This window comes from Amphiprion ocellaris, chromosome 5 (genome assembly GCF_022539595.1).
Source record: "Amphiprion ocellaris isolate individual 3 ecotype Okinawa chromosome 5, ASM2253959v1, whole genome shotgun sequence".
Taxonomy (NCBI): domain Eukaryota; kingdom Metazoa; phylum Chordata; class Actinopteri; family Pomacentridae; genus Amphiprion; species Amphiprion ocellaris.
Window position 1 is genome coordinate 24,145,698 of NC_072770.1, and position 23,100 is coordinate 24,168,797.

Below are 23,100 nucleotides of genomic sequence, written 5' to 3' on the forward strand. Positions count from 1 at the left end.
AATTATTTAAGACAGTCTTTCAACTATGCTTGTTTTCTTCACCTCAGAATACAGAAGGGAAGAGCCCTTTACATATGGCAGCGATGTACGGACGCTTCACAGGCTCCCAGATTCTGATCCAAAATGGTAACATAAATTGCAAAGAATATTGACAACATCATGTTATTGCATGTGATTAATGGTGTAAAACAAAAAAAATGTCATTGCAAAACACCCAAGCTTGAAATATACATCAAGAGGTCTGATTTCTTCCATCTGCACAGGTGGAGAGGTTGACTGTGTTGACATGAATGGAAACACTCCTCTTCATGTTGCTGCCAGATATGGTCAGGAGTTACTTATCAGTACTCTGCTGACAAATGGTGCTGACAAAAGCAGGTAAGTCTGTTCAAACCTGGAACTGTTTAATGCTGCTGATGGTAAAAATTCGTAGTTACTGGAGTCACAGTTCTGCATTTTGATTTTATATTAGAGCACTTTGAAGGACATGAGAAATTAATAAATATCGGTTGGAGTGAGAAATTTTGTGGGAAATGAATTTGCACCCCTGCCTCAGTAAAGTTCATAACAACTTATTTTCTAGAATTTAATCAAAAAGTAATCTAGGTTGGACCACAACAATACACGCACGCACACACACACACATGTAGTTTTTGAAATGATACTTTGAGATTCTATTTTCTGATGAAACAGTGGACTGTGGCCAGAAAATTAAATTGCTAACTTGCAGACGATGCTTCTCTGATGTTCGTGTGAAACTGCAGTTATTAGCATTCACGTCCACAACTTCAGGACTGGGAGTAGATATTTCTAACTGAACACCTAATAATATGGAAGAACCTGAAAACCAAAACCACCTTGCAATGATTTTACCATCCTGAGCTGTCAGGTGACACAAATAATTGCAATTAATAATCAAAGAGATCTTTTCCCATCTCTACTATCCATATTGTAGCAAGACAACATTAAACCTCTAATCCAACAATAGATATTATAAATGGAATGAAAACAGTCAGTTTAGTGATTGTTGTCTTTAATTACAATTTTAGAGTGAACAATGCTTCCCAGCCTGGCGCACGCAGACTGAACCTAACAATGTTATCTCTACAGACAGGGGATTCATGGGATGTTACCTCTCCATTTAGCAGCACTCTACGGCTTTCCAGACTGTTGTCGCAAGTTACTGTCTAACGGTGAGATTCAGCTCGGATTCATCACACCTTGTTTTCTAATCTAATCTTTTCCTTGTTGGATTTTAATGACTAACACAAGTCTAAAATGTTTCTGTCGTTTGTGTTTTGCTCAGGCCAGTTTTACAACCTCATGCCATCTATGATGAGTGGAGAAATGCCACCAGTGGGGTTTGATATAAACATCGTAGATGACCACGGGAGGACCTGCCTGCATGCCGCTGCCTCTGGAGGGTGAGTGGTGAACACACTTCTTAATGCTTCAGATTGAAGTTTAAGTTTACATATTAGGATTAGGAACCTACATTGTTATATATGTTAATCTGAATTTACCTGAGTAATTTAGGTATTATGGTTAAGACACTACACTATTATATATTATACAGCTTGGCCTGATTAACTTAAATGTTAAGAACCTACACTATTGTAATCTCAAATTATTTGACTAATTTAAAAATTAAAGATAATACAACACAAAATTCTACATGGAAAACCCAAGTAATCCATAGATTCCCTATGTGCAAGCCTATTGGCAACAGTGGGCTGTCCAGCACAGTTTTAAGCTAATTGAAATAACGATAAATTTTTTTTTTTTCTTTTTTTTTTTTTTAGGAATGTTGAGTGTCTCAATTTGCTATTAAACAGTGGTGCTGAGCTGGATATGAAGGACAGTTTGGGAAGGTGAGCAGTGCTGAATGGCTGTGGTAAGAATTGAACTGCACTTTTGTGTTGCCTGATGTCACAGACTCCCCCTGTCATACCTTGCAGATCTCCTCTGCATTATGCTGCAGCAAACGGGAACAGCCAGTGCACGATTTCCCTGGTGAGAGCAGGTGCAGAGGCCAATGAGCTGGACCTGACGGGCTGCAGCCCTCTGCACTACGCTGCTGCTTCACACACCTTCTGTGGGTAGGAGCCTTTACTGCCATTTAACATTTAAAATGTTTACCTAGGTAACAAGGACAGAATGCTGCAGGCAGTTCTGCATGAATTTTCCTGATACGAGTTTAACGTTGCTTGTCTTTCTTTCCACAGAGGTGGGACAAACTCTCAGCCAGACTTCATTATGGAAAAGGAACAAGAAGCCTCTTTGTAAGTCAAATATTATTGTCTTGTACAAAATAGATAAACATACTTTGTACTGTTTGTGCTGAAGTATGCACGATGCAAAATAATCTCACCTTTTACTCATTAAAAAAGGTCTTCTAGAAGTCATAATGCTAAAGCACTTCATTTCAACTGCATCTCAATTTACATCCCATGCAGGGGTGTGAAGAAAAGTCAAAATCCTCGTCACGTCTGTGATCTCAGAGCAAATAGAGAGAAAATTGGACAGTATTATATATGAAACAATACAGAAATTTGTAGGACTGGACGTTGCTGTGGAAGAAGATCATCGATTTAAAATACACAAGTTTTTTTCTTATTCAATATACTTGACATGAAATATTCTTAATCAGAGCACTTAAGACGACAGACTACAGAAACAGTTTGTTTAATGTGATGGGACAAATTTATAATTTATTTGCCAAATACATGAATGAGTCAGTATGAAACACCTGTAATGTCTTTACATTTTGTCATTGGAAAATGAATGAATTCTAAGCAGACAGGATTGCCAATGATCCTTGGACTCTGTGTGTTTAGGTGTTTAGATTACTTGCTTGACAATGGGGCGAACCCAACTCTGAAGAACAGCAAAGGTTACAGCGCCGTCCACTATGCAGCAGCTTATGGGAACAAACAGCATCTAGAACTGGTCAGTAGCATATTTTATTAAGTTTTTTTCTAGTTAATTAACTGCAGGCTGGACCTAATTGAAGTTATCTTACTCTTGCAGCTCTTGGAGATTTCTTTCAACTGCCTCGAAGAGGTTGAAAGTAACATTCCAGTCAGTCCTTTGCACTTAGCTGTGAGTATGATCACAGTGGAATCACCGAAACAGACTTTTAAATAAAACCCTTACTGTTAACCTGCTTTTGATTGTTATGTATTTTATCTCTATAGGCGTATTATGGTCACTGTGAGGCGCTGCGTTTACTTTGTGAGACATTAGTGAGTCTGGATGTGCGGGACATCGAAGGCCAAACCGCCCTCCACCTGGCTGCTCAGAAAGGCTTTTCTACGTGTGTGGAGGTTCTGCTGAAGCATCAAGCCTCCTACACACTGAAAGAACACAAGCACAAGTGGACGCCTCTTCACGCTGCAGGTGTGCTTGCATCCCTGGACATGTTCGGACCCATATAAGCTGAAACCTGAACTGTGCATATTTTGTTTTAGAGTCTTGTGACTTTTGATTGATGCTGTTGTGAGAATAAATCTGTAAACTTTGTGGTTTAGATGTTTTATCTGGTTGCAACTTGAACCATTAATTTTATTCTCCTTTCCCTGTGTGCAGCTGCCGAGGGCCAAGTGGACTGTCTGCTGTTATTGGTCAACAGGGAACAAAGTGCTGACGTCATTGACAGTCAGGACACACGTGGACAGTGAGTCAATTTATATATATTTTTTTCTAATTAGTTCACTGTTTTAGGTTTAAAGCCCAAATCCTCCCAGCGGGTTTGAATGCACATTATCTTTAGAAACATCGCTAAAATATACCATCTGTCTGAGCCACAAACTACAATGGCAAGAATCGTCAGATTTTCCAACAGTCCTTGAACTAATCATCTGTAACGTGCAGTGCTGATGATAAATTTAACTTAATGTAAACTCATCTAAATCACTCTATTCTACATGTCTTGTGTAAAAAAATAATATTCAAAGAATACATAATTTATGCTACTAGGACTCAAGACTAAAAATTCTGCAGTCTTTGGTACAACCAAGATGCCATGATTAACTCATTATTTTTAACTCATTATGATTAACTAATAGTCATGTGACAAAAAATCTGCTTTTGGCTGAACTGGGCTGAACTGCAGATTTTGTTTACACAGAGCAAATAGGAAACAAGACTGGAAACAAATTAAAATGCGAGTTGTGAGATATCTATAGTATGTAGAGTCACTCTTTCTTCCAGTTTTGTTATCACCTAAGATGACTTAGAAAAATGTTGTACATGTTCATTACAGCTTTTTTTTTTTCCAAATTTAGTAAAATAAATGATTCAAGAAATTCTCCTTAAGTTATTCTCTTTTTTCTGATCTATGACATTATAATTGGGCCATAGTGCACAGTTGACATTTTTGAGTTCTCTGTACTTGTGCTGTTTTCATAGATGCAGGATGTTATATTGCTGTGAAAAATCATCCCACACTGGGTGAAATGCGACAGAAGCAAAAAACACTCATGAACTGCTTGGTGTTCAGAGAGTTGAAACAAAACAATGAAAAGATAACTAACTGCAATTAATATGGAAGCACAAAGCATGACAACCGTGTGCTATTTAGACACACGTCACGCTGTGTTTGTTTGACTGTGATCTGAGACAATTTTACCCTTCAAGCATAATGACAACATGATCTGCTTGCGAACCATCACAGCATTGAATTCTATTTCTTTTGTTTTTCAGGACGGCTCTCATGCTGGCAGCTCTGGGACGTCACACCGACTGCGTCCACATCCTGTTGGAGAAAAAGGCGAAGGCCGATGCTGCTGACAAACACGGCTTCACTGCCTTACACAGAGCTGTGAGTGTGTGCATGTCATATGTCACATTTTCACTGTGCCTAATAATTATGTAAATTGAAAATCAGACTTTTACAGCCTCCCTGATGATCCCGATATAGTTCTTCCTGTCGAATCATGTCTTGTGTGCTCTCCCTGTAGGCCACGTTGGGCAGTGAGGACTGTGTATCAGCTCTGTTGGAACATGGAGCTTCAGCTCTGTGTCGAGACTCTCAGGGAAGAACTCCACTGCACCTCGCTGCGTCCCGCGGCCACACAGAACTGCTCCACACTTTGCTAACGGCTGCTAAGAAAGCTGACCCTCTGGACTCCATGCTGGACCACAGGGGCTACACACCCACCCACTGGGCTGCTTACCACGGTGAGGCATCAGAAGTAATTTTAACAAAAAAAAAAGGTAGATTCAGTGTTGAATAGAGCAAATATGAATAGAGATATATGTATAAATTGACATTTTTAGAGCAGCGTTCAGTTTGTAATTACTCTTTTTATACTGTATTATGTAATTTTAACATTAATCATTTGTCATTTTGTTTCCTGTACTCTTCAGGGCATGAAGGATGTTTACACATATTACTTGAAAACAAAGTTTTTAGCAACCAGGAGGGAAATTTATTCACTCCACTGCACTGTGCTTTGTGAGTACCATATTTTGCTTACACACATGTATATCTATTTATATGTTTATTAGCCAATAATTTTAGCATTCTTCTTTTCAATTTGTCTGTTCCCTCCACAGAGTTAATGGACATGATGTTGCTGCAGGACTTCTAGTGAAGACTGTTGGCTCTCAAAGTGTCAACATCAGTGATGCCAAAGGAAGGTGGGTTTCATTTTCATGACATATCTACTTCATGCAGCACTGTCAGTATGAATCAGTCTACAGATGCTGTAACTGTAAAATGTTTACATTAATTTTTTTATTAGGCAGACATTTCCAAACAGTGGCAATACAGTTACAGATATGGATATGGTTCCATCACTCATAATCAACATGGTCATTATTGTTAGCTGTTTATGAGCTTTAATATTCCAGAAAATATTATAATTAATCAAAAAATGGCATAATATCACATGCACGGCATAATTAAGTTACTGTCTCTATCGACTCTGTCTGCTCATCCTGTATTTTGATGTATACGTTGCTTGAATGCAGGACTCCACTGCATGCAGCTGCTTATTCAGGAAACGTTGCTGGGCTCCAGCTGGTCCTGGCCCAGAGAGCAGAGGTTAACGCTGTGGACCACAGTGGATGCTCTGCTCTAATGGTTGCTGCTGACTGTGGACAGACCATGGCTGTTGGTAGGTGTGATATTTCTGAGTCTGTTAAAACATTCTTTTCTGTTCTGCTCCCAGAAAACTTTAAAACAGATCAAGATCATTTCAGCTCAAGAAGCTTCTCATCTTCTTTCAGCAAACATTTTTACCCTCACCATCTTCACCAGTGGTTACATTTAATCCACCAGTTTGTTCCCCTGTCACACTGATAGTATGTCAGTCCACATCATGTTGTTGTTGCTTATTTTGTGCATTTCAGAATTCTTGCTGCACAATGCGAAGCCAGACCTGACCCTGGTGGATGTCAATAATAACACAGCCCTTCACTTAGCCTGCAGCAAGGTTTCACATACACACACACACACACACACAAATGGATGCTGTGTAGCATATGCATGCGGTGGCACTTAAACCTTTGCATGACTGTAACAAGATCAACATCTTGTTATTCATACTGTACTGAAGTATGGAATATTTTTAACCCTTTGATGCACAACATGGGTCAACAGGGACCCAAATCCAATGGAAAATGGGTATCTCCTGACCCACACTGCGCATCAAGGGTTAATCAGAGATTAGCTGACTAAACTATTAAACATTGCATCCCGTAGATTGGTACCAGATGACAAATAGTAATTACAACTAATTATTAACAGTTTGTTTTATTAATGTACAACACCCACCATCAAACTGGGCTGCAGCTCAGGCAGACAGCAGCCCCCCTCTCATGCTAATGCCTGGATGTTGTAAACCAGCAAGGAGGAAAGTACCATAGATGACATCTGGTAAAACCAGTGCGGATTGGCTTTGTTTTAATCTAGAAAATGTAAATAAGGTTGTAAGTAGACTTTGTCAGAGTAAGCTGGTATATAAGCACTTGGCCACAGCAACGTGCAGCCGCATTCAGCACAGGCATGTGAATGTTAACCTGCAAGGCATTTTATTTGTTTAATTTTATTTAGTGACTTGTTTTGTAAGAAATTGCCATGTTCATGTGTATGGTGCAAAGTTCCACACATTTCAAAAGCATTTGAAGTATGATTTAATTATCATGATAATTATTATATTATCTGCAAAATATTATTTTTGAACAAAGTTTAACTTTTTTGATTTAATTTGATTCTGAAAATTTTTGACTTTTAGCCTAGTAGACTAAGGTTCCATTTTTGTTTTGTTTTAGTTTCATTTCATCTTGGAGTGTCTCGTAACACTAAGAATATAATAATGTGTTGCTTTAACGTTGCAAGGTGATTATTTCACTACATGAAATAAAGTTGAATGAAAGAGTGTATTTTTAGGCAGACATTTTACTTTACATTTTGACTGTTTTTTTTCTCTTTTGCCAACGTCTATGTTTTTAAACTGTAATGTTGCTTAAGCTCATGAACTCGTTAAAGTGCCGTGTGTTTCCCCTTGCAGGGTCATGAAATGTGTGCTCTGTTGATCCTGGGAGAAATAACTGACTCCTCTCTCATCAATGCAAGAAACACCGCTCTCCAAATGTGAGTTCTCTTGAAGTACTGGTCAGCTGAACTATGAAATGTAATAATTAGCTTAGCATGTAGGATTAACAAAATCAACCAGTGTGCAGGTGAATTCTTGATTGTATTTTCATTTCGTTTGTCCTTAGTGCGCTGCAGCCTGACATGTCTAGCTTTCTCTTGCAGGCCTCTTCACATTGCAGCAAGAAAAGGCCTGGCGACTGTCGTGCAGGTGTTACTGAGCAGAGGAGCAGCGGTAATGGCTGTAGATGAGGAAGGTGAGGGGGAATAATTACATTTCAGTGATGAAATACCAAAGCAGATCATGTTTCCTGACAAAGATAAAGCCCTCGGAGGATACAATCTATTAACTCTTTGCCTGTTGATCCTCTGCAGGACACACACCAGCTTTGGCCTGTGCACCGAACAAAAACGTAGCAGACTGTCTGGCCTTGATCCTCTCCACCATGAAGCCTTTCCCTCCCAGAGAGGCTGGCACCGGCCCAACCACCAACTTCTGCCCCATCCTGAAGAACTGTGGCATCGCTGCCACCTGCGGGTCCAGCGGAAACCTGTGTCACGCCTAAATCAACGACCGCACAGATACCGTAGGCCTGACAGAGGAAAGTTTCATCCCAGTATAGCTAAAAGGCACCACACACATAAAAGCCTCCATGAACATGTGTGGTCATACATAGCTTCTTCTCTCGTGTCGTGACATTTCTACACGTGTGTCATGCAGCTGAACATACAGCGTATACTCATGTCCCAGTAGCAGCGACTGCCTCTCTTAAATCTAGTCTTACCCCTTACTAATAATAGCAGACCTCTTAGATTATCTTCTCTTTTGTGTGTTATTTTCATGAACTATTACCCTTTAGAAATGAATGGAAGGTTTAACGTGAGCACACTACACAAGCCTCCCCAGCTGAACCCCGTCCACTGTCAGTATTGGCTTATTTTTTTAACTCTTTAACCACCAAAGCCCGAAATCTCCACATTGGTCCTCAGCTGATACAAATGCAAGAATGCTCGGTTGTTTGTTGTGTGTGTTTGATTTTACGTGTGTGTGTGTCTGTCAGTGTTATTTTGCATATTAGACACTGCTTCTTAATTTACTTGTTTAAAATATCTAACAGGTACTGTAAGCCTTTTATGCAATCAGTAAGACTCTATTTTCTTATCCTGCACAGGGTGTAGCACACACTACACTGATATAAGTAACCTTATTATTCTAATAATATCATGATTTACATTTCACGTTAACAGTTACAAGCATGTCAATAGATTTAAAGATATAGTTTACAGAGTGTAGTGTATATATAGTTCTTAATATGAAGTTAACCTTTTACTCGTATTATCTTGAAATACCCAAATTATTGATAATTAACCTCAGGTCAGCGTGTACTGTACTGTAGGTGCAATAACGAGCACATCTTGAGCTGGATGATACAAACTAAGTGTAAAGTATGAGAGAAGTATTTTATATCAATAAAATAAGCCACAAAGAAAAGGGTTTAAGACTTAAATGTCTTGTATGTTGCTATGAACAGTTTGAAAGCACAGGAAAGAAAATCTTTCAGGCTTCAAGCATAAAAGTCTTGTGTAATTTGAAAATGTGACATTTCACCATATTTGCAGCTAAATGTTAACTAGCTTTATGATTAATTGGTGGATTTTTTTTTTTAATTGATGGTTAATGTGCAAAAGCCCACATTATCATTTTTCTGAATAGAAGTTAGAAACCCAAAGATGACTCATACATTCTATCACACCAAAAAAAGCTGAAAATCTTTCATTTGAGAACCTTAAACTAAAATTTTTAGTTTTTCAAAATTCTTATTACATTTTTAGGTTGACTGAGCAGTAAATTGTTCCAACACTACATTTGTTGTGCGGACGATTAAATAAAAGAGTCACAATGTCTTTAAAACACTACATTAAGTGACTATTTAGAATTAGGGTTTGTTATTCTTTGTGATTTTCTATGTAAGTTCTTTGTTTAGTGGTCCAGTGGAAAAATCCCCAAAGTTGAAGCTGTTTATTTGGGTATCCAGTACTTATTGACATTCAATAAATTTAGTCCTATTAAACATTTGAAATGTTTTATGATCAAAATAAGTAAAATTGGCAGAGTTCGACACCATTGATTTTAACTTGATGAGCATATATGTACTGGTACTAACATGTCACTGCCTTTCTCTTTAAACATCAAGTGTTTGTAAATGGTGCTGTGCATTAAATGTTTACCCTTTTTATAATTTCAAAGTTACATACAGCCTTTGCCCCTTTCCTAATCCCCTGTCTGTTTAAACTATTTGCACTCTGACATTAAAAGTTTACATTTTACAGCAGGGTATCCTTCTTAGACTTATGCAATTATTATTTTAAATTTGAAAGTTTTTGAAAGTTAACACTAGAAGTGAACTCTTCTTCTCCCTTGTTTCAATTGGAATAAACGGGAAAAATGTTTCACTTTTCTACACACAAGCTGCAGTCAAATGTGAACAATGTTTGTCTTCAGGAACTGTTCTATTGCAACGTTTCATGTGAACAAACTGTCTTCCATACATCTTGCTGAGATTTCAGGGTGTGTTAACTACAATACTCTGAGTGGTTTAGTTGTTGTTGGCATTAATATGAAAGAAAATAAATAAATCATTACCATCTAATGGTTTGTGCAGTTTTTTTTTATCCTTATAGAATGACTGTGTCCTTCAGTTACTGACTCCATATTGTTACCTATAGTAGCAACGGGCTGCAGTATGATGACATACATTATAGTGTTAATATTAAATATACATAAAGAAGTAGATGTCATTGAATTATACGGAGGTTCTTCAAGTACAAAAAAACAAGTGGATTGTTGAGAGTTCAGGAGAGGGGAAAATTATACATTAAAGAATGAAACCCAACCAATCCAGTGATGGTTTACTGTGACAAGCACGACTGTCCTCTACTTCACTGTATCTGTGGCTGCATTTTCTCCAATGAGCCCATCTCCACAAGCTGTGTTTCTTCTATTCTCTCACTGTTCATCCTCATCCAGACGCACTGCCAAATTGTGCTCACTTGCTATTTTTTTTCTCCAGAAAAGAAGAACCTTTTCTCCTTTTTGTTCTACTCCTTTGCCTGTCCTTGAAGTCATCTTTTAAGCCAGTGTTTTGATTTATCCGCAGACATTCATGGTTTTTTGTGAATGTTGTTAAAGAAAATATTAGAAGTTTTACTGATATATATGTAATCACCTCAGATATTCTTAGGATTTTTTGGAAGGTTTTTACTTATTTTTTGAAAATATTTACAACAATTTTCTTGCCAAATATGGGGGATTTTTAAAAATAAAACCTCTAAGGGAAACTTTTAAGGAATTATTGGAATTTTCTTCCTGAAGGTTTAGCAAATTTTCTGAAATTTGGGGAAATGTTTTGCTGAATTTTTGGATTCTTTTTCAGACAAGGAAACAATATTTTTTTTGGTGCCCATTAATGAGGACAACAGGAGGGTTAATTAACTTGTGTAGTCCCTTCTGGTCGCCGGTAGAGGGTGATAAAATATCCCATTTTACTGACAGCATCCATAAACTAAGCGGATAAAAACCGTTTGGTCCCTCCCGGCTGCCGTCGCCGGTCCAGGCTGCACAGTTGAACGACAGCGGTCCGTCCGCTTTAGCATCACTGACAGCCTGCTATCTCAGCCATTCGCAAAAATGGCGAACGTGGTGCTGGAGTTCAAAGCCTCTGCCGGCGACTCGGAGCCACAGAACCGCCCTGTCCTGATTATCGGGCAGCAGACCAACCTGCAGCAAGTCAGCTGGAGCCAAATCAAAGGAAAACTGCAGCCAGTCGTTAGCAAAGAGGTAATCCTGTGACTGGCAACGATCGCTGGCTGACGGCTAACGTTAGCTCCAGGCTAGCCAAAGTTAGCGCTAGCTAACGCAGCTAAGTTATCTCAGAGCTACAACACAATTAGCTAACGTTAACTCGTCCCTAAGATGTACCATATTTGTCTGAGTTTCTTAATTGGCTAATTGTAACTGTAACAATACTAAGGGGACTTTAGTACTCTTTTTGGCAGTGTATTTGTTTTTATTAGTCAGGAAAAACTTAATTACAGCCACTGTAACGCACATTTGTTAAGTGTGTTAATGTACCTGACTGACATGACACTAGAACACGTTTGTTTGCGGTACTAACCAACTTCCAGCAATAATTTACTTCTCCGGCACAATTGAGATTAAAGTCCCTTTTTTCATTTCGTAGCTTCAAGAGTTGTTTCTTTTGTCTTTATAACAGAATAGTGTGGCCTTGTCAGTGCTGTAAGTCTAATACCGGTTGCCATCCTGTTGATGTTCAAGGTGCTTTGCTGAGTGTTTAGGGCTCTGACAGGTTCCAGTGGTCAGACTCGGACTAAAATACTCCTGTGGCACCATATGGATCTGTAAACGGTGTGCTGCAATATGTCGTGCTAAGTCTTCAGAGGTGGTTGTGCAACTGTGACAGCCAGTCTATAAAGAGAGACTTGGGACAGTGAGTCTGTGAGGTCAAGCAAAGGTTTCCTTGTCCTTCATTCAAAGAGCATCTGACTGTTTGTCAGCAATGATCACTTAAAATGATTGTGACTCATGTACAGTTAAAGATCTTTGCTATGTTTAAGCTGGTAAAGGTGACACATCCTACTCATACTGTCTGATTTCCTTCTTGTTTTGTCTTTTGAAAAAGAAAAAGAATTCATTAGGAGTAAGAGTGATTAATGTTCAACCTGAAATTGCTTTAGTGCTCCCAAACATTGCACATACACACTTAAACTGCTGAAAAGTTGCAAAACTTTGCAAAACTGTTGCTTAGCTGTTCAGTTCTGTCCTAAACAACAGCAGTACCATGTTAAATATTACAACAAATGGTATTTCCATTTTAAAGATTATCCACTGACAGAAACCCGTAAATACAGATTGTTTCAGATCACACACTTGCACGACATAATTGCTCTTGCTGAGAAACTTGTAGATATTTAATCAAAATCACGATTTAAAACAATGAATTGGCAAATTGCAAGGGCTGCAACTTAGCATACACCTTATGCAGTACATTTAGGTTTAAACTGTTATGTCTCCTCCTTGTGTGACAGGCATGTTTTTGATTGCATCTCATGTGGTAAATCTCTGATACTGCGAATAATGAACGAAGGCTTGGCTTTAAAAAATTATATTGCAAGTCAGATCAAACCGAACCACGATATCTGTCAGAAAAATTTAAATTATCCCCACATCTTTCAGCTCTAGTAATTACACCATAAAATATCCTGGAGACCTTTGATCATTTATACCCATTTTGTAAATGAATCACAGTCGGTACAAGTGACTGATGGTGTGCAGGATTTTAAAGTTGTTTAACAAGAGAATAACAAACAGTACAAAGCTTTATTCTCTTTGTAGTGAACCAGAATGTCTGCTGTTTTCTCAGATCTGGCAGGCAGCTCTCAGCGCTTTGAACCCGAACCCCACGGACAGCTGCCCTCTGTACCTCAACCATGCTGCAGTGGCCTCCCTCCCTTCTCGGGTCAGCCGGCACAACAGCCCGTCTTCTGCCCACTTTGTCTCCCGTCTGGTCCGTTCCTGCCTCCCAGGAGGGAATAACCGCTGCATTGTGGTCAGTGACTTCATCCGAACTTTGTTTGTTGCCTTTCAGGTAATATGTAATCAATGTGTATGGAGGGATGAATCAATTTTCTTTTCCTCACCTCCTTCAGGGGGGTCAGAGAGCACTTTTAGCTGCAGAACAGATGTGCTGTTTAAACAGTGATGATGTCCTTTTGTGTTTCTCTCTGGAAGTCCTGTGGTTCTAAAATCTGGGTCATCCAGAGTTAAGACAGCTCCTGTTTCCAAGTTGCTAACAAATGGGTGTTTCTTGCTCCTCCAGATGGTGTGTGAGCGTTCAGATGTGTTTCCATCTTCCTGTGCCATTGCCAGGGCCTTCCCCATCTTCTCTCGCCGCTCCACATCCTCACGCAGGGCAGAGAAGAAGCACGTGACTGTGGAGTTTGTGATCGTCGGGCAAGACAACAATCCTCTGGATGCTGCAGAACTCGAGGTACGAGAAGTTTTGGCTCGTAGTTGTTCTTTTTTAAACACAGTTTGGCACTGGCAGGGTCCTGCTCAGAAATGGCATGTTTTAAATTCTCGTAGTGCCTGTTAGCTGCAGTTCGCTTTGGCTTTAAAGTTTTTTCTCCATTTCCTTTCCTTTAGTGTCTTTCCAACGCTGCTGATGGAGTTCGGCTGGCAGCTCGCATTGTGGACACACCATGCAATGAGATGAACACAGACCACTTCTTGGATGTAAGTGAAACCATGAGCATGAATGAACATATATCCACTACAGAATTCTCTACATTATGGTGTAAATATGATTTTAGCTTACCAGTTAATACTTTTACATACTGTACATATTGTACACACAATTATGTGAAGAGAAATTATCTGTGATTTACTGTTAAATTGATGGTTTGTTGGCAATATCAGGAATCAGCTGTGCAAAATCAAATAAAGCAGCTTTATGTATTTTTTTCAAATTAGTGTGGTTATTAAATGCACCATCTTTCCAAATATAAACTGTGGTTGTGTCCTGAACATACTATCAGCCATTTTAAAATTTTTACTTTTCCATGGCTGCCATTTATTAACTGTTTATATACAGCTTATAAAAACTAAATAGATATGGTTAAAATAATGCCATCTGTCTAAACGGTTATAAATATTTTACTGTCGCATCCCATCACCAGCATCTGTTTCTGTTTCAGGAAATCAAAGCTGTTGGGACTGAACTTGGAATCATTCCAGTCATCATTCGCGGAGAGGAACTGAAACAAAGAGGGTTTGGAGGTATTGCATAGATGTCTGTTCATAATCTGACAACTCTCCTAATTTGCTGTGTGTGGCGTTTTTAGTAAATGTGCATTAAAGATCATTTTGCTCTGTTGCTTTCCCGTGAGAAACTACTTAGTTTGCTATTAGAAAAAGAAAAAATATCAGGCAAATCAGTTGCAAGGCTTTCATTATCAAAGTAATATTTGGCTCCTAAAAAAGACTTTCTCAGATTATCCTGGGAATTATTCTTCAGTCACTAATAATGAACAAATGTAATTGAGTTTGCAAGTCCAAATGTAAATTTGTGTAACTTGGCTTTAGTGTTTTTGTAAAAGCCAGTTTCACTTAATTCTTTATTACATTCTACTTTGAGAAACTAGATTCTAAAACGGTGTTTGTGGTCTGTATAGAGTGGTCATTGCAAGTTCAGATTATGTATCTGTTATTGTTCTCTCCACCCTGTCAGGTATTTATGGTGTTGGAAAGGCAGCAGAGCATCCTCCTGCATTAGCGGTCTTGAGCCACACACCTGATGGTGCGACCCAAACCATTGCATGGGTGGGCAAAGGCATCGTCTATGACACCGGTGGACTCAGCATCAAGGGAAAGGTATGCCCAATGTTTCTATGGAGAAGAGGTCATAGCTGTTGTTGTGCAAATGCATACTAATAAACAAGTTTAAAAAATACACATGCATGCCTGCACTCAAATATATCTACAAAAATGTTATTTTGATATATGGTGGTAGCTTGTGGACAATATTTTCATTTAGATGATAAATTTTAAAGGGCACTTTAAGCTTCGCTATGATCCTGTGACATTTGATGACATTTAATTCTACGGCTCACACCATCAAACATCTCCCATGTTGCACCTGCAGCATCACAACATGGCAAATATTTCAACAGTGTGTTATGTGGTCTGGGCCAGTCACTGTACACCTTTCAGTCTGCTGACTTTGCTAAAGCTCATCAGCTCCCTGGTGGTTTTAGCAAACCTGGAACCTGCACACACTGATACCCCTGATCTGTTAGATTAGCTTTAAGCCTATTCTCAGTAATCTGTTCTCATGCAGTCGCTGTTACATGTACCAGTTGGGCTAAAAAGCTTTTCTGAGTGTAAATACTTAAATAGACTATTAGGTCACTGTGCTGCTCAGTGCAGATAATGATGCAGCATTACAGCTACATTGCAGATCAAAGTAAGTCCTTATAAATAAACAGTATTGTGTTTTTCCTGTCTAGACCACAATGCCAGGGATGAAGAGAGACTGTGGCGGCGCTGCTGCCATCCTGGGAGCTTTCAAAGCCACTGTTAAACAGGTGAGGGCACCAACTGAGATATCCAAAAATCAGCTGTTACAACTGTCATTTAGCTTCCTCTGTATCTTTGCAGCACAAAGGATTTCTCAACCAAACTCTCCCATCTGTTTGCTCCAGGGCTTTAAGGATAACCTGCATGCAGTGTTTTGTCTGGCAGAGAATGCCGTTGGGCCCATCGCCACACGGCCTGATGATATCCACACTCTCTACTCTGGAAAGTGAGACATTTTAAAAAAAATATATAACCAATCCTTTACTTTGGGGTGTATTTGATAGATTACTTGTTTTGATTTGTACATGCTGCTTGTTTTACCTGTGCTGTCATGATGTGCCTGCACACAAACCTGTCTGATATCAGTTTACAAGCCAAATCAACAGGATGAACAAGAGCTGTGGTATTAAATGTTCATAATTTATGTTTTTCATTCTGAAGGACAGTGGAAATCAACAACACTGATGCAGAGGGCAGGCTGGTGCTGGCGGATGGAGTGGTGTACGCCAGCAAGGACCTGTCTGCTGATATTGTTCTGGATATGGCTACACTTACTGGTGCACAGGTGGGTAACTGTTGTTAAACCAACCACAGCGAGTACACAAATCAACAGACTCAAATGATTTAGTACCGTTAGACAGCTACTGTCTCTGTCACTAAAACCTTTTTGTTTCTGTTGTTCAGGGAATCTCCACAGGGAAGTACCATGCAGCTGTGATGACCAACAGTGAGCAGTGGGAGAGTGCATGTGTGCGCGCAGGCCGCAGCAGCGGAGATCTCGCCCACCCTCTGGTCTACTGCCCCGAGCTGCACTTCAGCGAGTTCACCTCTGCCATGGCTGACATGAAGAACTCTGTGGCTGTGAGTGACAAACCCCAAATTCCTCAGAACCAAACTCTTAAACAACACATGACAAAATGAATGGACATCAGACGCATCACAAATTTAGAATAAAATGTAACTGTCTACTTAAAATATACAAATAGAAAAGCACTAATAACTGCAATAATAGGTGTAACTATCGGCCATGGTTATTGTAGTTAATTAAAACTAAACTATGTGTGAAAAAAACATTATTGTACTCAAATAAAACTAAAACTAGAGCTGAGAAAAAAAAAATCAGAAACAATATCATGTACTTACAAAGTACCTAAAATGCAATCAAAATATACAGTAAATGTCTGCTGTTTTAAGTCGTTTAATCCTAGGCTTCTCTAATACTGGTATAATCTACTATTCATGTTTACCTGAATGTTGACTGACTTTTTTGACACCCATGAAAACACTGTAGCCTACTAAATGTGATACGCCACATTTTTAACATGCTACATCACCAGAATAGAATACTTAGGTTTCTGGTTAAAAAGCTATTATAAGCTAAGCTGATTAGCTCAGAATACTGATGTGTTGTAAAAGTAGAATATTTGTTTAGTGACTAAGTTATTTGCTGAGCCGCGTCTTCTTTTTCTTGTGCTTTGACAGGACCGAGAGAACGCTCAGAGCTCCTGTGCTGGGCTCTTCATTGGTTCCCACTTGGGCTTTGATTGGCCTGGAGTCTGGGTCCACGTTGACATTGCCTCTCCTGTTCATGCTGTGAGTATCAGTTAGTGATATAATTTCAGTCCTGAAGGAAATCGGGTAATAATCAGGACTTCAAAGTGGATGTTTCACTGGGTGTTTTACCAGTTAAACTATCACATTATTTCATAAAATGTTTGACAAACTTCTATTTGATCCATAGAAAAACACATCTAGCAGAACTCTAAAGCTATAATTTATACTACAAATAATCAGCTTGTCAACTTGTGGTGGCTCTGCTCGGTGCACCTATGTGAAGAGTAACCAACTTCATACAATCACTATGATAACTGAATACTTAAAACTAAAAGCAAAAACAGCAAAGACAAGTGCAGTGACCTCAGAGCGTCATTTGTTTGCACAAAGGTCACTCTGTTTGTCAAATCTGCAATAAATCAATCTTGCACTCTTCAAAGTTGGTTATTATTTTTTCCTTATCCATATGGTGCCAGTCAGTTCGGCAAAGTGAAAGATGACAAGCCAGATGCTAAAACATTGTGTGATCTTTATTGAAAAATGTTATTGGAAGTCCAAATACGTTGTTTTATTTAGAACTGTATAGTAATTGTTCATGTAAAGCTTGGCAAAGTTCTTTTTCTATTTTGTTTGACAAGTGTTCTTGTGCGCTTTCATTTAAATCTCCTAACATTTACTTTTGACATTTTGTGGGTAAATGAAATGAAATTCACACGTGTTTCAAGTATCCAAATACTTCTTGGGGCCACTGAATGTTTCTTTTTTTCTGCGGCTGGCTTGACAAAACATTTCTTAGTCTAAAATGAGCAGAGGTGGAAAAAGGAGTGTCAGATTAGCTGTCGCAGTGCATCAGTACACTAGATCACACCATATGTTAATGCAGCTGCAGACCTGAGTGTTTCTGACAAAGACATATAAACTTAAGACTTAAGCACACACTGCTGTCAACTACTTGAACTTTATGCTATTCACTACAAAGTTTTATGCATATATACTAAAATTAGCCACAGCAGCTTTGAACAATGTTCTTGTGTTTGTGTTATAAAGTTAGCTGCAGTATTTACTGTTACCATAGACTCAGTACCCTGAAGGAAGACAGTCAGCACAATGTTTAAGGAAGTTGGTAACAACACTGATGTGAAACCTCATCTGCCCTTTTAGCTTAACTAAAAACTCAACATTAAGCAACCTTGAACTAAGTGTATAAATAGCCCTGTGTGAACACTGTCAAAATGAGTGACAGTAGTGCCATGAAAATAATTTCACCTGCAGATTAATGCAAATTGACAGTCTCTGACCAAATTGTCAAGGAGTCCTGCCAGTGATTAAAACACACACCAGAAGATCTTTTCAGACATCCGATGTGTGACATTGCTAGTTTCATCAATCAGTTGAAGTGAAAGTATTCTCAATATTTGTCATCTGTGGAAAAAATGGACAGAACATTAGAGGTCAAGGAACTACAAATAAACAAAAGACTAATAGCAAACCTGTAAACATGCAGACCGGATCGATCGGGATCTAACAGCCAATGATAATGCACTTTTCTTACTTCAGACAGGTGAGCTATCACAGATTATAAGCAGTTAAATTATTAGTCAGATACCAGGGCACTTGGAAAATATTTTCCTGCAATCATATGGGAAAGTTATGGGAATTTTCCTGAAATTTTCCATGAAAATTTCAAGGATAAGAACATTTCCAGGAAAGAAAAAATCCTTACAGGAGTGACTCACCATCTTACTTTTCTGGAGTTCTAGCATGGCTGTCTGTGCTGCTGCTGCTCCCTGAAGCCACCGAGTCCCTCTCACTCAGCTCCCCTGTATGTTCATGTCTACATTTTAGTCACTTTAATGGCACATTTCTCAGAAATCCAAATGAACCAGGGGGAATTTTAACAGAAACACGTGGTTATCAATAACACTATATTAGATCACCTTAGAGGCAAAGTATGAATAAGTATGTTTGTACAAATAGGCCGTGGGGAGTCAGACGTAGAGTGTTGGGAGTCACAGTTTTCAGCTGGCTTGTGACTGATATCTTGAATAACCTAGACGGCAATAAAAAAGTATGTAATTTTCATACTATGACGGGATTTGTTTAAAAATGACTAAATGCAACACGCTGTGAATTTGTCACCTTCCGCCACTGCTCTGTCTGTTCTTTGCTCTGCAGGCCCAGCACAATGGCCTTCCCTCCTACTGGGATGATCTTCAGCTTGTGCTCTTTTGTCTTTAGTTGCTTCTCTTTGTAGACCACACTGCAGCCCAGCAAAGTCACTGAGAGAGGCCAAACCAAAATGTTAGCTTAGCGATCCTACAAGTTCTGGTAACAGGCCTCAGCTGAGCAGTTTAACATGTACTGTACTTTGTATAATCTTATTTATTCCAAATCTTGTGCTGTTCTATCATAATAGAATCTTTAGTACTGGTACTATCTGCAATGTTTTTAAAAATACCTCATAATCCATGTATTATTCAATACATAGCAGGAAGTGTCCTTCTTTGTCACAGAGATCAATTATGTCAACCTGATCTTCCTGATTTTCTATAGTGATGTATTCAAGGAAAAGATGAGAAGTCTGATAATACAGTATTTACACATCTTTGTGGTAATCAGAGACGTTGCTAAATGGTTAAATGGGCCACTTCTCAAACCAATGGGTCTCCAGTTACTGGTTAATTGATGGATGAAAGGCTTTTGATGATGAAGACGTAAACCTGTCAAATCACAGACAGAAAACTAGTCATACGTTTCCTGGTCTGAATCCACTTTCCCAGTTGATGTTTGATCAAGTTAAAAAAAAAAAAATAAATAAAAAATAAAATGCTGGTGCGATTAAAAACATTAAAAGGACAGTGCAACATTACAAGAAATGGAAGATGATTAGAACACTGATACCACTCACATGGTAATTTGCAAATTAACTGAAACAGAAATGTAAAAACAAGTTACAGTCTGAGAGAATTATGAGTTGTTACTAGCCTATTTCTTGGTAAACAGCTGATTAAATCTCTAGTTCTCTATGTAGTGTCTCTGCTGATTGCCACCTCATTGGTTTAAATAAATAGTTATAGCACATTACTGCTCCTAAAACCACAAATTGTTGTTTTACATTAAATCCAGACCACTGTATGAGTTGCCAGATATCATGGATGCATAAATATCACTGTATATGCTGTCCAAAATAAGATGATATGATAACTTTCTTTTACACAACATAATGCAGAGAAAGATGCTCTGGGTATTATAGAAACTGTCAGACTCCATTATTTATACACTCAGACATGTTTAGGCTGAGTTCCATCACAGCTGTCGGGATATATTAATTTTACTGTCAAAGTCTGGTCCATTTACCAATGTCAAAATACTTTCCCATTATTAAGATGTTGTTGTCTTTTTAATATGGACACTTTGCATTTTCGCATTCTTTCAGTAGTTACAATTTTGTGTGCATGGATACGTTACCATGACTACATACAGAATGTGACTTTGCTCATCAGAAAATAACCCAAATCTCTTTGCTTGTCTTGAGACAACACTGACAAAAAATGCTGACTCCTTCATTGCTGATTCTGTACTTTCTACTTAAGACACACTCAGTAGTTTACTTTGTAGTGAGAAGATGTGATGTGTTTATGGGTTATGAGTAGTACATGGAGTGGATACTTGCTGAGCACACTCTGCTGAGCATGAATTATGCATGGAATGGAAAGGTTGATGTAGTCTGTCGGTTGTGATTTTGGACACACCTGAAGAAAAGCCTTGTCTGTCTGAGTTAAGCATCTGTTTGTTTCATTAGTTTTGTGTTGTACAGAAACTAGTTGAGCCAGTTAAATAATCTCTGACGTTCTTATCAGGTTTTTTACTGTTTGCTTAGCTAACCACTAAGCGCTATTTCTGAAGAAAGCAAGAGCAGCTGCTCATTCTGTAATCTTTTCATTCCCACACCTTTTTTTTATTACTAAGGTGTCCTGGTGCCCTGTTTTTGTCTTGCGAGTCAACTCATAATGAACAGGGCTCATAATGACTTTGACTGTACTGAAACTTCTCATTAGTGTCTTTATACTGTCTCAGAAGTAGGTTTAAGAGCTTCGCTCTAGTAATGTATATGATGACCTGGACTTTAAACCAAAGGTTTTAGTCACATCAGCCAGAATAGAACAGGTAATAGTCGAGTGACTTCAAAGAAATTACACTGGACTTTACAATCTGACCTATTTTCTGTGTGTATGTGTCTTTGCAGGGGGAGCGTGCTACAGGATTCGGCGTTGCTCTGCTCATGGCCCTGTTCGGTCAGGCGTCAGATGACTCCATGCTGAACCAAGTGTCTCCTCTGGTTGCGTCCACCAACATGTGTGAAGACCAGATGGAGCGCGACTGCAAGAGACGAAGACTGGTGTAGAAACCCAGCGGTTCACTCCCCCACCGCTCCGCTGCCACCACACACCCAGACTGCACCAGTTAGAGTTAAAAGCGTTTTAAACCGATTCAACTTCCTGTGTTTGATTAAATTCACTGAATAAAACAGATTATCATCAGTAAATCAAATGTGGTAAAAATGATTCTGATCAAACACAGCCCCTCACTGTCCTCATTACTCAGCACATGATGCACTCAGCGCCTCTTTAGCTTCTCCATTGTTCAGCTGCTTTTGACAGATGCATTGATTATATTAAAACCCGAGTAAATTAGTTGGTTTATCTTAACGACAGATTCGTTTTTTGTAATTGTTTTGTAACAGATTTTACAGTTAACAGCAGTTTAAACGATTTTACCTCATACCTCGTTTTCTTTCAAGTATCCACCTCATCAGCAGGAGTTGTCAGTTGATACTTTATGCAAATCAGTGATGATGCCATGATACATGTTGTTTTAGACGTGAAAAAATACCGGATGAAGATCAGTGAAGCTCGAGTCTCTTGGTAACCCCTGCACTTTGTGTTCTTCCTGTGTATAGCTGGACTGCCTGATCTGTGGAGCTGATGGAGGGCTGAGCGCTTTACTTCAGTTTCAGACTGTTTCATAATGGTGTTGGATGAATGGCTTAGTCAGCATTAATACACATGCAACATGTAGAAGTATTATTCAAGATTCCTGCACAAATATGATGTTTTTTCACCCTTGTGACAATCACATTGTCCTTCAATAAAGGCGGTGCCATCTGTCCTCTGTGTGCATGTGTGTATCATGAAACCTTTTCTGCTGAGGGACGCATTTAAAGGCTCTTGGAAAAAAACAGTCAGTGCACATTGAAGTGGAGTTTTGGCTTCTGTTGTAAGCTCAAGAACACCAGTCACTCACATTACATCACTGCAGTTTCAATCCATCCAGCTGGTATCAAACTAAAAACAAACTCTGCATCTTTATTGCCAAATGATTCTGATGACTTTAGTGTGAGATTTTACATTTGGGCTCTATTTATCTTTACAGTGGCTAATTAGAACAGAAGATTAGTTTTTCAGTCATTCCAGTGATGTGGCTGCAGTTCAGACTGAGCTGCTGCTGCTCTCTCAATGTGACACCAAGTGGTTAATAACTCAAATTGCAACCACTTTGTGCAATGTTTGTGGGTTTGGGAACAATTACAAGAATATGCTTTAGATGCTGTTTCCAGTGCCTATTCTCCCCAGTTACCAAGGGTTTTCTTCTGCTTCATTAATCAGTGCAATGGAAAACAGTCTTTCGGCATTTTTCACCTATTGTGGCAAATTATTTAATTAAACTTTTTTTAAAAACTGCATTTCCCAAGATGTTAAACTTACTTGCCCAGTGGCATCGTTAGGCCTTA

General features: G+C 38.9%; 2 protein-coding genes across 3 annotated transcripts in view; both read left to right on the forward strand.

Annotated features, from left to right (window-relative positions):
* LOC111579732 (serine/threonine-protein phosphatase 6 regulatory ankyrin repeat subunit C-like) overlaps positions 1-10,251 on the forward strand; it is a 38,400-nt gene extending 28,149 nt beyond the window's left edge. For both annotated transcript variants that reach the window (XM_035955819.2, XM_023287124.3), the window contains 20 exons: positions 48-126; positions 264-378; positions 1,111-1,193; positions 1,307-1,424; positions 1,803-1,871; positions 1,959-2,099; positions 2,226-2,282; positions 2,838-2,949; positions 3,031-3,102; positions 3,198-3,399; positions 3,589-3,676; positions 4,705-4,822; positions 4,962-5,181; positions 5,371-5,458; positions 5,560-5,643; positions 5,977-6,122; positions 6,358-6,440; positions 7,518-7,600; positions 7,766-7,857; positions 7,976-10,251. In XM_035955819.2, the coding sequence (XP_035811712.1) occupies positions 48-126; positions 264-378; positions 1,111-1,193; positions 1,307-1,424; positions 1,803-1,871; positions 1,959-2,099; positions 2,226-2,282; positions 2,838-2,949; positions 3,031-3,102; positions 3,198-3,399; positions 3,589-3,676; positions 4,705-4,822; positions 4,962-5,181; positions 5,371-5,458; positions 5,560-5,643; positions 5,977-6,122; positions 6,358-6,440; positions 7,518-7,600; positions 7,766-7,857; positions 7,976-8,166 (2,241 nt within the window). In that variant the 3' untranslated portion in view covers positions 8,167-10,251. The remainder of the gene's footprint in view (positions 1-47; positions 127-263; positions 379-1,110; positions 1,194-1,306; positions 1,425-1,802; positions 1,872-1,958; positions 2,100-2,225; positions 2,283-2,837; positions 2,950-3,030; positions 3,103-3,197; positions 3,400-3,588; positions 3,677-4,704; positions 4,823-4,961; positions 5,182-5,370; positions 5,459-5,559; positions 5,644-5,976; positions 6,123-6,357; positions 6,441-7,517; positions 7,601-7,765; positions 7,858-7,975) is intronic.
* A 952-nt stretch (positions 10,252-11,203) lies between these two features.
* On the forward strand, positions 11,204-22,478 carry npepl1 (aminopeptidase like 1). Its single transcript, XM_023287152.3, has 12 exons — positions 11,204-11,438; positions 13,042-13,227; positions 13,498-13,668; positions 13,824-13,913; positions 14,375-14,456; positions 14,908-15,050; positions 15,686-15,763; positions 15,881-15,981; positions 16,197-16,320; positions 16,440-16,616; positions 17,238-17,348; positions 21,556-22,478. The coding sequence occupies exons 1-12, from the start codon at positions 11,289-11,291 to the stop codon at positions 21,712-21,714; spliced, it is 1,572 nt and encodes a 523-aa protein (XP_023142920.2). The 5' UTR covers positions 11,204-11,288; the 3' UTR covers positions 21,715-22,478.
* The last annotated feature ends 622 nt before the right edge of the window (positions 22,479-23,100 follow it).

Bases quoted from the DNA above. Each gene is read 5' to 3' on its own strand.
- npepl1 (XM_023287152.3), top strand. From the start codon at position 11,289: ATGGCGAACGTGGTGCTGGAGTTCAAAGCCTCTGCCGGCGACTCGGAG. The intron at 11,439-13,041 runs GTAATCCTGTGA...CTGTTTTCTCAG, and splicing joins AGCCAGTCGTTAGCAAAGAG to ATCTGGCAGGCAGCTCTCAG. The intron at 17,349-21,555 runs GTGAGTATCAGT...GTGTCTTTGCAG, and splicing joins TTGCCTCTCCTGTTCATGCT to GGGGAGCGTGCTACAGGATT.